Source organism: Falco rusticolus, chromosome 4 (assembly GCF_015220075.1).
Source record: "Falco rusticolus isolate bFalRus1 chromosome 4, bFalRus1.pri, whole genome shotgun sequence".
NCBI lineage: Eukaryota > Metazoa > Chordata > Aves > Falconiformes > Falconidae > Falco > Falco rusticolus.
In genome coordinates this window covers 12,475,876-12,488,944 of record NC_051190.1, presented here as the reverse complement: position 1 = coordinate 12,488,944, position 13,069 = coordinate 12,475,876, and the positions used below count along the sequence as shown (strand labels likewise).

The 13,069-nt window shown below is 46.2% G+C and overlaps 1 protein-coding gene across 1 annotated transcript; it reads left to right on the top strand.

The window, feature by feature from the left end:
- Positions 1–182: 182 nt before the first annotated feature.
- On the top strand, positions 183–13,030 carry ZXDC (ZXD family zinc finger C). Its single transcript, XM_037385427.1, has 10 exons — positions 183–1,296; positions 1,713–1,865; positions 2,837–2,915; positions 3,029–3,159; positions 4,135–4,305; positions 4,887–5,572; positions 6,310–6,394; positions 8,176–8,348; positions 9,642–9,743; positions 10,797–13,030. Exons 1-10 carry the CDS (start codon positions 222–224, stop codon positions 10,881–10,883), a joined length of 2,742 nt encoding a protein of 913 aa, XP_037241324.1. The 5' UTR covers positions 183–221; the 3' UTR covers positions 10,884–13,030.
- Positions 13,031–13,069: the final 39 nt, after the last annotated feature.

The following is a 13,069-nucleotide window of genomic DNA, read 5'->3' as shown; positions in this document are numbered from 1 at the left end:
GCTGCGGCTATCGAGCTGCACCGAAGGGGCGAGCGGCCCCGGGGCAGCCCCTCCTGCCCGCGGGAGCCCCGCTCCGCTCCGCCCGGCTCCGCGCTCCGGGTTTCCGCGGCGCCTCCCGCGCCGGGCCCGCTCCGTGACGCCGCGCTCCGGGTTTCCCCGCCGGCCCGCGCCGGCCCCGCCCCGCGGCTCCGGTTTCAGCCGCTGCTACAGGGACCCCCAAGATGGAAACGCAGGGGCTGCCCGCCGCGGAGGCGGCCCGGGCCCGGCCCGGCGCCCAACATGGCGGCCCTGCCGCGCCGCCCGCCGCCCCGCGCCGCCCGCCGCCGCCGCCCGCCTGGGAACCGGCGGCCACGGCCGCCTCCTCCTCCTCCGCCGCCAGCACCGCCGCGTCGGGCCTCTACGTGAGCTTCCCGGTGCTGCTGGTGGAGGAGAAGCCGGAGCCCGGAGCCGGCCCGACGCCCAGCCCCTGCGCGCCGCCGGCGGGGCCCGCGCCCGACAACGACGGGCTCCTGCTCGTCTTCAACGTGGTGCGCGGCGCGGCCGAGGCCGGCCCGGGCGGCGGCGAAGCGGGGCGCGCCCAGCCCGGCCCGCCGCCCGCCGAGCCGCCCGAGGAGGCCCCCGGCTCGGCGCCGCCGCCACCTCCTCCCCCGCCGCCTCCGCCGCTGCCCCCCGCCGCCGGCGGCGATGGCGGCAGCGCGGAGGACGGCTCCTTCTCGGGGACCATCACCATCAACAACCAGAGCCTGGTGGTGCGCATCGAGAACGGCGTCCTGACGCTGGGGCCCGGCGCCGAGCAGGCCGCGGGGGCCGCCCCGCCGCCGCCCGCCCCGCCGCCGCCGCCCGCCGCCGAGCCGCCGTGCGGCCCGCGGCCGCGCTCCCCGCCGGCCTTCCCCTGCCCGGAGCCGCGCTGCGGCGAGGCCTTCCCCCGCAAGCAGCAGCTGCGCCTGCACCGCCTCTCGGCGCACGGCGGCGGCGGCGAGGACGGGCGGGGGGCGGCGGCGCGGCCCTTCGGCTGCCCGGTGCCGGGCTGCGCCTGGTCCTTCGCCACGGCCTACAAGCTGCGGCGGCACCTGCACTCGCACGACAAGCTGCGGCCCTTCGCCTGCGCGGCGCCGGGCTGCGCCAAGCGCTTCACCACCGTCTACAACCTGCGGGCCCACAGCCGCGCCCACGAGCAGGAGGCGGCGCACAAGTGCGAGGCGTGCGGGCAGCGCTTCCCCAGCGCCGCCCGCCTCGCCGCCCACCGCCGCCGCAGCCACCTGGAGCCCGAGCGGCCCTACCGCTGCGACTTCCCCGGTAAGCCGCCGCCCCCGGGGGCTCGCTTCCCTCCCCGCGCCGTGCACAGGCTCGCTCGCCCGGCCGAGAGGGGCTTTCCGCAGCGTCCCGGCTCGCTTTGCCTCCCCGCGGCACCCCCGGGTCGCCCCCCGGGCTTGGAGGTGGGCCGCGCTCCGGCCGGCACCGGCACCGGCACCGGGGAGTGGGCCCGGCCCACGCGTGCCCTTGTGCCGGTGCTGAGCCCCGGGACGCGCTGTGCGCGCCGGTCGCCCGCCTCGGCCGGACGGTTGTCCCTGGGAGTAACGTAGGTTGGGATGGCACCGTTGGGTTTTTCCCTGGGCTGGGGTGTAGCACCCTGGATGGATCGGGGGATCCCTCGCGGCCGTCCCGCTGCGGTTCTGTGCCGGGCTGACACGCTGTGCCCCTTCCCTCCCCAGGCTGCGAAAGGACCTTTATCACGGTGAGCGCCTTGTTCTCCCACAACCGAGCCCACTTCAGGGAGCAGGAGCAGTTCTCCTGTTCCTTCCCGGGCTGTAACAAGCAGTACGACAAAGCCTGCCGGTTGAAAATCCACATGAGGAGTCACACAGGTATTCGGGAGGGTGACGTGTGTCTGGGGATGTACACAGAAGGTCCTGCGTGGAGAGCATGCTTCAGTTCGCTGGCAAAAACTGGAAGTCGTGAAGGGAGGCAGGGTGACACGAGTCGTTTGGAGTCAGTGAAAACGTTTGATGCGTGGCCTTTTGGGGGGTAGGAGTCCACCAGACGAACCTGCCAAATGCGAAGTAGCTACGGACGTGCTTTTGGCGTGTGAACTCGGTTCAAAAAAATTATCCCAGCTCTATTCCCGAGTTCATAGGCATTTAGAATATTATACAAATCCTAATCTTGCTCAAAACAAAGGGCTAAAAGACTCTCAGAACACATGGAACGTATGTACCAAGGTTTCAAACAGCAAGAGGATAGGTTTCAACTCAAGCAAGTACTCCAGGCTTGCAAGGACTGCCACTAAACTGAAATCCAGCCTTTTAAAGTTTTAAAGATAATGATGTGTACTCTTTACTGTCCTCTGTTTTCCTGGTTTCATGGCTTTACAGCTTGGGGTTTGGGTTTTGTGTTTTTTTTAAAGTGTTGCTTCTGCTAAGTGAAAGTTCATAGGTGTGATGGAAACCGCCTTCGTAGGCTTCCCTGTATTGATTCTAACCAACATACAGTCCCAGGTCATGAAAAGAGGAAAACACATTTCGATTGTGTTTCTATTTTGAATAATGCTGTTACTGGTTTTGAAGCACCTTCAAAATAGCTCAGATTAATACGAGATGGATGGATAATTATCTGTGCCCCCTGATGCCCGGGGAAAGATGCAATAGCCTTGAGTTAAAGAAGGCTTAAAGATTGTGCCAGAGGGAAGGGGCATCACGGTTCTCTGCAGTGAATTGCAGGACAAGGTGGCTGAGTCTTCCTTGTCTTAAAGTAATTCAATTTAAGCAGCTTTTGATATTTTCTAATAGCAATGTGTATTTCTATATTAGGTTGTTAATGTAACCTTTCTTTGCCTAAGGGGAAAGGCCTTTTATCTGCGACTTTGAAGGTTGTGGCTGGTCTTTCACCAGTATGTCCAAGCTGCTGAGGCATAAAAGGTAGCCTTTTCTGAGTATACTGTCCCAAGTCCCTTGCTGTTTGTTTGTTTTAGTTCTGGTGCTACAGTAGCGGTGGATTTAATCATGGCAATGGCAATTTCCTTCCCTTGTAGGAAACATGAAGATGACAGGAGATTCATGTGCCCAGTAGAAGGCTGTGGGAAGTCCTTCACAAGAGCAGAACACTTGAAAGGCCACAGTATAACTCACCTCGGTACAAAACCATTTGAGTGTCCAGTAGAAGGTATTGTTCCACTCTTGTATATGTTAACTGGTAATTGGTGTGTATATTGCCTAAAGCTGTGTGCGTTTTCCCCAAATGCAAGCTTGTAACAGGATTGGGACAATTTGGAGTGAGTCTTCTAACAGATTTTAAGGAGGTAAAACTAAACTGAAGACACTGTAACTGAATGAATTATTATTGTCAAATTTACAGATTGCGGAGGAAACATTGGCTCATGCTCTAGCTTGATTGTTTTCTTGTTGGTTTTTTCCCCTCTCCCCTTTATGACGAACGGGGCTACTTTATTCTGGAAAATCCTATCTGTGATACTTCCTGTAGCTCAGCTTTTTCACTTGTTTCATCAGGCGTAGGGAAAAGTGGCCCTGTCACACACCTTCAAGGCCACACTTTACTGTGACACACTTTATTTGTGACATGTCGTCTCAAATGTTGAGCAGTTGTGCTGCAGTAGTCTCTGCTGCTGGGACGGTGGATGGCTGTGTGAGTGGTACTTGTTGTGGTGGTCACGCAGGAGCCTTGCTGATGCTCTGTGGGTTTCTTAGCACCACCTCCATCGCTTCATTAGGACTCCAGGAACAAAGATTTAGGGTCTGATCTGGAATATTCTGTTTCATAAAGTAGAGCAGCTCTACTTGGCAATTGTTTCTCCTTCTAATGGCTTTGCCAGCAGTCGTCATGAAGATTTTACATTTAAGATGCCATAGCAGGGAAAGGTGGCTCATTTCATGGGATGACTTCAGAGTTTCTTGTTGTCAGAAACAGGTTGTTGAACTATTCTGCCCACTGAGGTGTCTTTGATGTAAAACGAGGAAATATATTTGGCTTGCTTCTTATGCCTGTGATTGTATGCACAGGTGCTTGCAAAACAGCAGGTAGAGTTCTGCAGAGCGACTCTGATTTGTTTTGTTAAGACACTAAATATGAACATCAAATTGAATTAGGTGAAACTTCCAAGCCTTGTATGTCTTCTTTCAGGCTGTTGTGCAAAATTTTCAGCACGGAGTAGTCTCTATATTCACTCCAAAAAGCATCTTCAGGATGTGGACTCATTAAAGACTCGTTGTCCTGTATCCAGCTGTAATAAACTGTTCACTTCCAAACACAGTATGAAGACGCACATGGTCAAACAGCATAACTTCAGCCCAGGTAAAGTATTTGTTTCAAATTATAGGGGACTACAATGGAAAAACTAAGTGTTTTATTAAGGAAAATGTGTATTTACTGATGTTGAAATCTAAGCCCCACTGAACAAACGGTAGAATCTTTGCTGAGACTGGAGTTGGTTTTCCTACCAAAAATTTTTCAGTGGGACCTCTAACAAATATCAGAAAGTGAGACTTGAGCTTGATCTGTGTGAAATTGTGAGGAATTGCAGCTTTTTTGAATCAAGTAGAGCTTGTCCTTCTCCATGCCATCTGTAAAATATGAGCAAGGACTGAACCTGCTCCTTTTTGCGCTCCTTTTTCCACCCCTCTACAACCTGCCTTAGTCTGGACTGCCTTAGTGTAGTATTTTGGCAAGTGCTTTTGTAACTGACGTTTCTCAGTAAAGGAGTGAACTTATTTCATTAAGCTGCTTTTCCTTAAATCTGCTTTCAGGGAAGTTGGGAAGTGTTTTCAGCAGGCTGAGAATCCAGAGTTTTAAGCGTTCTCCTTTGATCATTCATGTTTTCCCTCCCTATTGGTCTGATGAAAGGGCTGTCTTATAACCAAACCCTTCTCTTCCAGATCTCCTAACTCAGCTGGAAGCAACAAGCTCCCTCACACCCAGCAGTGAACTCACTAGTCCAGGACAGAGCGATCTCAGCAACATAGACCTTGTATCCCTGTTCTCCAACATGTCTAGTAACAATTCTGGAATTGCAACAGACATGGCGCTAGTCAATTCTGGAATTGTCACGATCGATGTTGCTTCGGTGGGCTCAACGCTTGGGGGAAACCTGCCTGTCACTAACAGTTCTTTAAGCCAGGCGGTTGATCCCTTGATACTGGTGGCTAGCAGCGATATGCCGCAGGGCCTGGACAGTTCTCTCTTGCTGGGAAGCAGTGCAACAGTTCTACAGCAAAGCACTTTAAATTTGGATGATGTACAGACTGTCAATGCAGAAGCCTTGGGTTCACTAGCATCTCTGTCGGTGAGGAATTCCAGTCAAGATATGCACGGTTTGACGTCCAGCAATAATTTAACAATCGACACAGCCACTTTGACTCCTTCTAGTAGCCTCGGCGGTACCAATGTGCCTGAGTTACTGACGCCAACTAAAGCTGAACGGAATTTGCTTCCTAGCTCGGATGTTGTTGGTCAACAAGAGGGCAGCAAAGTAGTGACACAGTTTGTCTTCTCCAACCCTCCAGGGAGCTACAGTGCACAGAAAGAAATGGATCTTGGCACAGTGACTGGCAGCTCATTTTTGGTATGCAGTAACTATATTCATTTTACCCCTACATGACTGCGATGCCCTGATTGGGGAGATACATGTTGCTACATATACCTTATAGGGAGACCTTTCTCTCAAATTTTGCACATCGTGGGTTTTGGCTTTTTTTGATGAAGGATGTAGAATGTTATGTTGAAATAGCATGTTGTCCAAAGTGGATGCAGTGTGGTGATAAGTTCTCTTAAGAAATACTAGAGTTCTGGTGGGGAGAGTTAAAGGAGAACCCTTCAAAAGAAGGGATTAAAAAAGTAAGTGACTATCTGACTGAGAATTAAATGGAATTTACAAGAATACCCAAGAATATGTGGTATGTCTTGTGCATTTCATTCCAGGGAAGGATTTGGGCTGGGAGAGTACACGAAACATTTTCATCTCAATGTTCATTCCTGGTTTAAGTACCTTTCCTGTTCTGATTTACTGTGCTACTAGAGACTTAACTTTTTATTTACGTTGCAAAGTAAATGTTTACCCTGTTAAAATCTGAAAACTTGTAAATATAGTGCTAACTTCTTTTTGAGTTGAGCTCCAGTTACTAAGTATGTACAGGGAATTAATTGAAACTCTAATAAGAGGAGCATGGGAAACTAGAATTCGGTGTTTGCAGTGTAAAAGGTAACTGCAACTGGGAACTCTTTAGTTTGTGTTCATTGTTTTGGTTTGCTCTTGCATTCAAAAAAACCTTTGCATTTCTTGGCTTGCTCTTTTTTTGCTAGGAAAGCAGTGGCTCTGCAAGAACAGACTACAGAGCCATTCAGCTAGCCAAGAAAAGAAAACAGAAAGGGAATGGGAGCAGCACAGGTGAGAAACTATTGATTTTGTTAAATTTACTAAATACAATTATTTAGGTTCTTTGGTAGTGAAATGGGAGCAGGTATCTGAGTATTCTTAAGTATCCCATCCAGTTTATTGCTAGTTAAAATACGCATGTGGTGTACCATCTGTTACTGGGGATAATCACATTCTGTGGAATACCATGTTCACAGTAAGTTTACGAAGAAATCTGCACCATATGTTTCATGATTATTAACAAGACACTATCTCTCCATCTCTTCATCTGCTTTTTATTTTCTTAATAAAACAAAAAAAATTAAGGTAGCTTTGCTTTCTGTTGTTTATGCTTTTGTTCTTACATAGTGCATTCTCTTTTACTCAGTACAGGCAATGAAAACATCAGCTGGATTTGTTTTGCTGTTGTGTTTCACTTAGTAACAGCCTGTATGCAGTGCTAAGGAGTTTATTTCTTAGTTACCTAGAAATATTGAAACCTCTGTCAGATTTTAGCCTTGTAGGGAGTTCTTGTGAGTGTGAAGTTCAGGTCATGATTTCAGATGTGTCCTCTTTCTCTTAAACTGCAGTTTGACTCAGAGCTGTCTGATGTGAATCATGCACCATTACTTTGTCAAATCAAATATGGTCCATGGCTCGCTAGACTTGCACAGATTCAGGCCTTTGAGTTGTGTCTACCCTGGGGGCTGGGGTGGAATATCATATATATGTAGATATATATGTTTAGTTCTTCCTTGCTGTCTGTTAGACCTTCCCACCTCTGCAAATTAAGGTCATAATTTTTAAGGTGAGTTAAGAGACTGATTCTGAATTGAGCACTGTCATGTTTCTGGATTTGTAAAAGGCATACCTGAATAAATTCTGTCTGGATCAGTGAATCATCGCATGGAAGGATAACAGCTTTATGAAGCTAGTTCCAACTATTCTTTTATCATCAAACATGTCTTTTGGACATAGTTTAGAAAGAGAATGGCATTTAATCGCATGTCTCCTAAAATAACCTCAGAAAATCCCTATTTCTGCTCCCAGTAGTCCATCTTTCACCAGCTGTTGTCTTAATGCTAGTATGTGCTTCTCAGTGGTCTAGAGAGTTTTGTATTTCGAATTGGTTCAACTGGGTTGAATGAACACTGTAGAGGGAAGTTCAGTGTTTGAAAAGAAGTTATCCAAACCTTTTATTTACTGTAGAATTAAAAAACAAACCAAAAAGAACCAGTTGAAAAGAAGGTATCCTTATGTATATTTTGATTAGAGTTTTGGTTTTCAGCTTGTGATACAAGCAGCTGGCTTGTCTTGTTTTAAACTGGAAAATGCTGAACGTTATCATAGTTGTACTTCTGTAGCCCATTCTACCTAACAGTCCTTGAAATCTTTCTGGAAATAGATGAGCATTACGATGCTCTTTATACAGTTTGGAAAAATTATGTACAAGACTTCTCAGGAAATGCGTTGCAAAATTAAAAATAGAAAATGCAATTCTACTTCCTAATTCCTTTCTGTAACTCCACAGATACACTGCAATTTCTGTGCTACCACCGGGGTGAGCCCTAAGCTTAGCAGTTTGTGATGTGGTTTTAATGGTATTCATGTAAAAAGATGCTCAGTCAGCAGATGGAATTCATCAGCTGATTGCTGTCTGGCCTTTTAGCAGTTATCAGATGGTGGTTAATTATATTGCACTGTTCCAGGCATTTGCTGTGTAGTATAGGTAACTGCATAAAATTGAAAAATACTAGCAGAAAACTTCGGCAAATTGCTTCTGACCGTCTAAATACTAAAATGGTCTCTTTTAGGGGCATCTGGCTCTGGTCAGAGAAAAAGCAAGGGTGGTAAAGTAAGCCCTACCAACTTCTCATCATCTACTGCTGGCAGTCGACTGGGTGGCAATATAGTTCTGCCAAATGGAGGGCTGACAATAAGGGACCCTGCCACTGGAGCCCAGTATGTGCAAATTCAGCTTCTTCAGGTAAGAGCTGGGAAGGAAACACATACTCCTCTCCTCTGTTACCCAAACTGGCACAGTTACGGAAGGATCTGACTAACTCTGAACTTGGGTGCTGCCGCCCCTAGATGGGATCTTGAGATCTGCAGTATGTACCGTGTCCATTGGGGCATTTTCCCGCAAGAAATGCTTTCTGGGGAAGTTTGTATGTAACTGGCTTTAGTGAGATACAGAAATGCTCGAAAACAGAGCTGCCTCAATCGTACAACTGCTGGGGCCCAAACAGATGCACTGTGGAAATGGGTAAGATGGTTTTATTTGATTTAGTAATAATACGCAGGCCAGTCTGAAACATATGGGCACTGCAACTGTAGGCAACGTCCTGTTCAGCTTCCTAGGCTGGATACAGCTGATGCAGGAAGCGCTGCAGTAGAACTAAGAGTTTTAGCAAACTTACATTTTGCATGTGAGAGTTGTGATCCTTCAAGGGCTTAGGAATTGCCTCATTTGACAGGCAGTTATGAGAGCAGCAAAACAGATGGTACGTTCCTGTCCCAAAGCATGGGGTAATTTTTCTTGCAAAAGGAAAGGATTACTACCATGTGTTAGGTAGTGCACGGGAGTATTGACTTTTTCTTCGTCCTTTTCTTTATTGACAGCTCCCCAAATTCTTCTATAACTCCACCTCTCTCTCATTTACAAGGTAAATGAGACAGAAATGAAAAGATTCCTGCAAAATGGAGTTTCAGCCTAAGCTGTTATATCTCTAAACTGTTGTAGTAAAGCTTAACATTTTTTTTTTATTAAAAATACCTAGTAATCGATGTAAGCTGATTAGTGGAGCATGAAAAGTCATAAGTTTTTGGCCAGGTGTATATCTATAGTATCCAGAGAGAGGGGAAGCTTCTTCTGCTTTATTCCTAACAAGGTGTGATATGGAGGAAGCTATGGGCAGAGTTCTCCATCTGATGGGTGTAAACGTTTGTAAGTTTCAATTACCAGCTTCACACAATGCGATGAAACTTGTCACATATTTCTGAATGTTACCTTGGAAGATGAACTGTTCCTTCCTTTTCAGGTCTTGGCAATTTTTCGAATTGATTATGGTAGCTCAGCGTACAACCTATTATACTAGGTTCACATTTAAGTGGTAGTTAGCTTTCCACATATCTTTGTGGGCCTAGGCCTTACTAGTACAGTGCATTAGCTTTATCAGATTTATTATTTCTTTTAAGATTGCGAGGCTGAGTGAAATCTGCAATGTTGTGCTGAGGTGCTTGGGGGTCTTGCAATTGCATTATGTTTCTGCATTCGCAGGATGATTCTCCAGGAGAAGGAGATCTGCCCTTTCAACTGAGCTCTCAGTCTTCCTCATCACATTCTCAGCTTACAGTGGATTTACCTGTTCACATACTTCAGGTACAGCATATCACAGCTGTTGTGTTTTATTGCCTAGCTTGAAAGCGAAGGCAGTTTACTGTGAACACGAGTGTTCTGCTGAATGAAAATACGTTGTTTTCCATTGGGAGTTTTAATTTCACTTACAAGAAGTTGTAAGCAGAGAGCTGCATTGCAAGGTTTACCTTGTGTATGTTGCCAGCCTTTGGCATGTCATAGGTGGTTGTTTTTCTTCCTCTGTTACTGAGTAATGAATAACTAAATGTTACGCATTTATTACTGAAGTGCCCCATCCTGATCCTGTCCTGCAGATATTAAGTGGCCCGAGGAGGAGGATCGGAATGGATATGTAACAGGCTAAGGAAGGGTAGGAAGTGGGAAATAAAATCTTGAGCCTAGATTTCAGGGCAGCGTCTGTATGGGAATGGCAGTTAGATTGAAAAGCCTGCTTGCTTCTACAGTCTTGCTGGTTTCAGTACTTGCCCTCGTTGACTACTGAGCGTCAGCGGTGTGTGAATGCAGAAAGCTTCATACAGCTTCTTGCATAAATGTTTTGTTACCTGCCGTTCTGGTAAATGGCATGTTAGTGAGCAGGAGCAGCTGAGAACTGAGCAGCAATGAATGATAACGTGTACATAGATCACGTTTTCTACTTGACCCTGTGGGGCTTCAGTTTTGATAAACTCTGCAGTGCCGTTATTCTTGCCAAGTGTGCTTCTCCTGGATAGAAGATAAAGCTTTTCTGTTTAGGAGGAGCACCCTACTGAGATAAACCTAGAAATACAAGAAGAGCACTGGGATTGTTGGCCGTGGTAGAGAGTTAATAGAGGAAAAAGCAAATAGTGATTTCAAACGTATCTCCATTAGTAATGCTCATCTGAAGTGTTCCAAAAAAACCCTCTAGCGGCACTGTTTGAGTGGGTCGCCAATGCAGGAATGCTTTGGGTTTCCTCTAAACCATTCAAAACATTTCTCTGATGTTGGATCGGTGTCAAGGTAATCTTACTGATAAGCATTAAAGGCATCTAGAGGTGAAAGCACTGAACTCTTCATGCTCTCTGTTTGATTTAACAGGAACCACACAATTCTACTGAAGACGATGCAGGTTCTGATAACTCTCAGTTCACTGGAAGCACAATAAATTTACAGGATCTGGAATGACCATTGTTAAGAACAGTTACTTGAAAACAAACTGGGCAATCACGTCTTGACAGAGTGAGATAAATGTGTGGGTCTTTTTCCAAGGAAAATATGAAAACTAGGAGTACTGGATTATAGTTGCACTCTTTGCAATTTGCTGAGGACAGTTGCAACTGAAAGCTTTTCTTAAAAAATGTAAATCCCACTTGATGTGCCTGTGTAAGATACCCTGTCTGCCTGGTGGTGGGAGAAACTGGGGCAGACTGCCGTACAGTGTTGTTTCAGGGAGAAGTACTGTATTAAACTTCAAACTGAGGTAATATTTACTGTTTTCACAGGAAAGCAAGTATTCTACAGCTAACAAGTACAAATTTATAATCCTGCCTATGACAGTTAAAACTTTCCTTCCACTGGTCTCCTGCTGGAGCCAGTGGCATCAAGGAATTAAGAGCTAAAATTTGCAAGTGGTTTATATACACACACACACACACAAATTGTTTCGGCAGAAAACGGGAATAAAGTGTCACATGTAACAAAATTAATGTCCTATGCCATGAAAATGAGATGCTCTAAAATCTTTGTTTTAGAAAGCTAGATTCTAAATGTTAACTTAGCTGTGAATCAGTTTGTAGCTCATGTTGAGTTTCTCCCTTTCCTTGCTCCTGCATCCCAAATACTTTGCTGAATTCTTCCAGCAAAACTTGAAAAAGAAAACTGCAATAGAACTGTACTCACTGTAAGAGATTAGCTAAGACTCCAACAGCATCTGAGAGAGGTTCGTTTTATCTTTGTGTTCCCTTTTTTGGGAAGAATGTTGACCGTCACGTAAATTTAAGCACCTTGATTTTATCTCATCTATAAACTGCTGCCAAGTTACCTGTAAACTGGCCACTACCTTTTTATTTTGGGTTGGGGTTTGGGGTTTTTTGGTGGTGGTTCCCCGCCCCCCCCCCCCCCCGATTGAACACTGTTAAAACCTGTTCTTTATTGATATCCCTGAGTGTCACATGCACGTGGAGCTTCCGGCTGGTTTACAGAATATGCAGTTGTCAGAGTATTTTATAAGAGGAGAAGAATTGTTACATAGAAGACTTACCCCACTGAAAAACTGCAGTTTCTCTTGGGGGGCAGGGGAAGAGGTTGTATGTACTGTACTTATCTGGATTGCAGACACCTAAGTAAGTATAGGGTTGTATAGGGAAAAAAAAATCCCCTTTGGTTACAGTTTAAGGTAGTAATTTAAATGTTTCTTATGGTGATGTACTGAATGCCTATAAAATTATGTATAGGAGTTTGATAAAAGGGTGTATGTACTGTTTTTTTATTCTCAATGAGGTGTGTGTATGCACGTATGTGTAATTTTTTTACAAAATAAGATATGTCATGCAGGAGAACGTTGTGATCTTTCTAATCTTGCACATATTTATTTATTTTACAGTTATACTGATGTTGAATTCATGCGAGGTCATTCAGAAATGCTTTTACTTCCTGTGCCTTTTGAACTATGTATGTGTCCAGATAAATGCTTTTTTGGTTGAAGACTTGGGGAGAAAAAAAGCATACAGGTTACATTCAACTTCAGATCCTGATTTGTAGGCAGTATTATATCCTCTGGTTGAACCAGTTTTATTTTTCTATCTTTAGCTTATCTGAGCATTGAGGTGTCTCTGTTCCTCTCTTCCTGGGACTTATATCCAGGGACTCTGTTAACCCTCTCAGGTTGGGTTTCCAAACCAAACAAACAAGTAGATGAAATCTTCTACCTGGTGGCTGTGAATGCAGCACGGAGTCCACTCCTGAGAGGTAGAAAGGTTGAGGAGGAATCATACTAAAGGGACTACTGGGTCTTGCTCTAGTGGTCACCGTGCTCTCCCTGGAAGCTGAGACACCTCGAGCTCCCAATGCCTGCATTATTCTGTTTCCAAGGACCATACCAGTTCTTAATCTGTTAAAATGGCCAAGGAACACTCCATCTTTTTATGGGACTTGCAACCAAATCTTTCTACTTCTGAAAATGTACCTCACTCAGCTTTGTAAGTGAATGTAAAGTGCTAACCTCTTGGGGCCGAAAATTGGATCACTTGGCTTGAACTCCATTGCTGGCAATGGATACCTGAAGAACTGCTGGTGCAAAAGGGTTAATAAAGCTTTTTTTTTTTTTATGGTCAGTTTGTCACTGGGTATTTTTCTTTATATGGATGAATCTG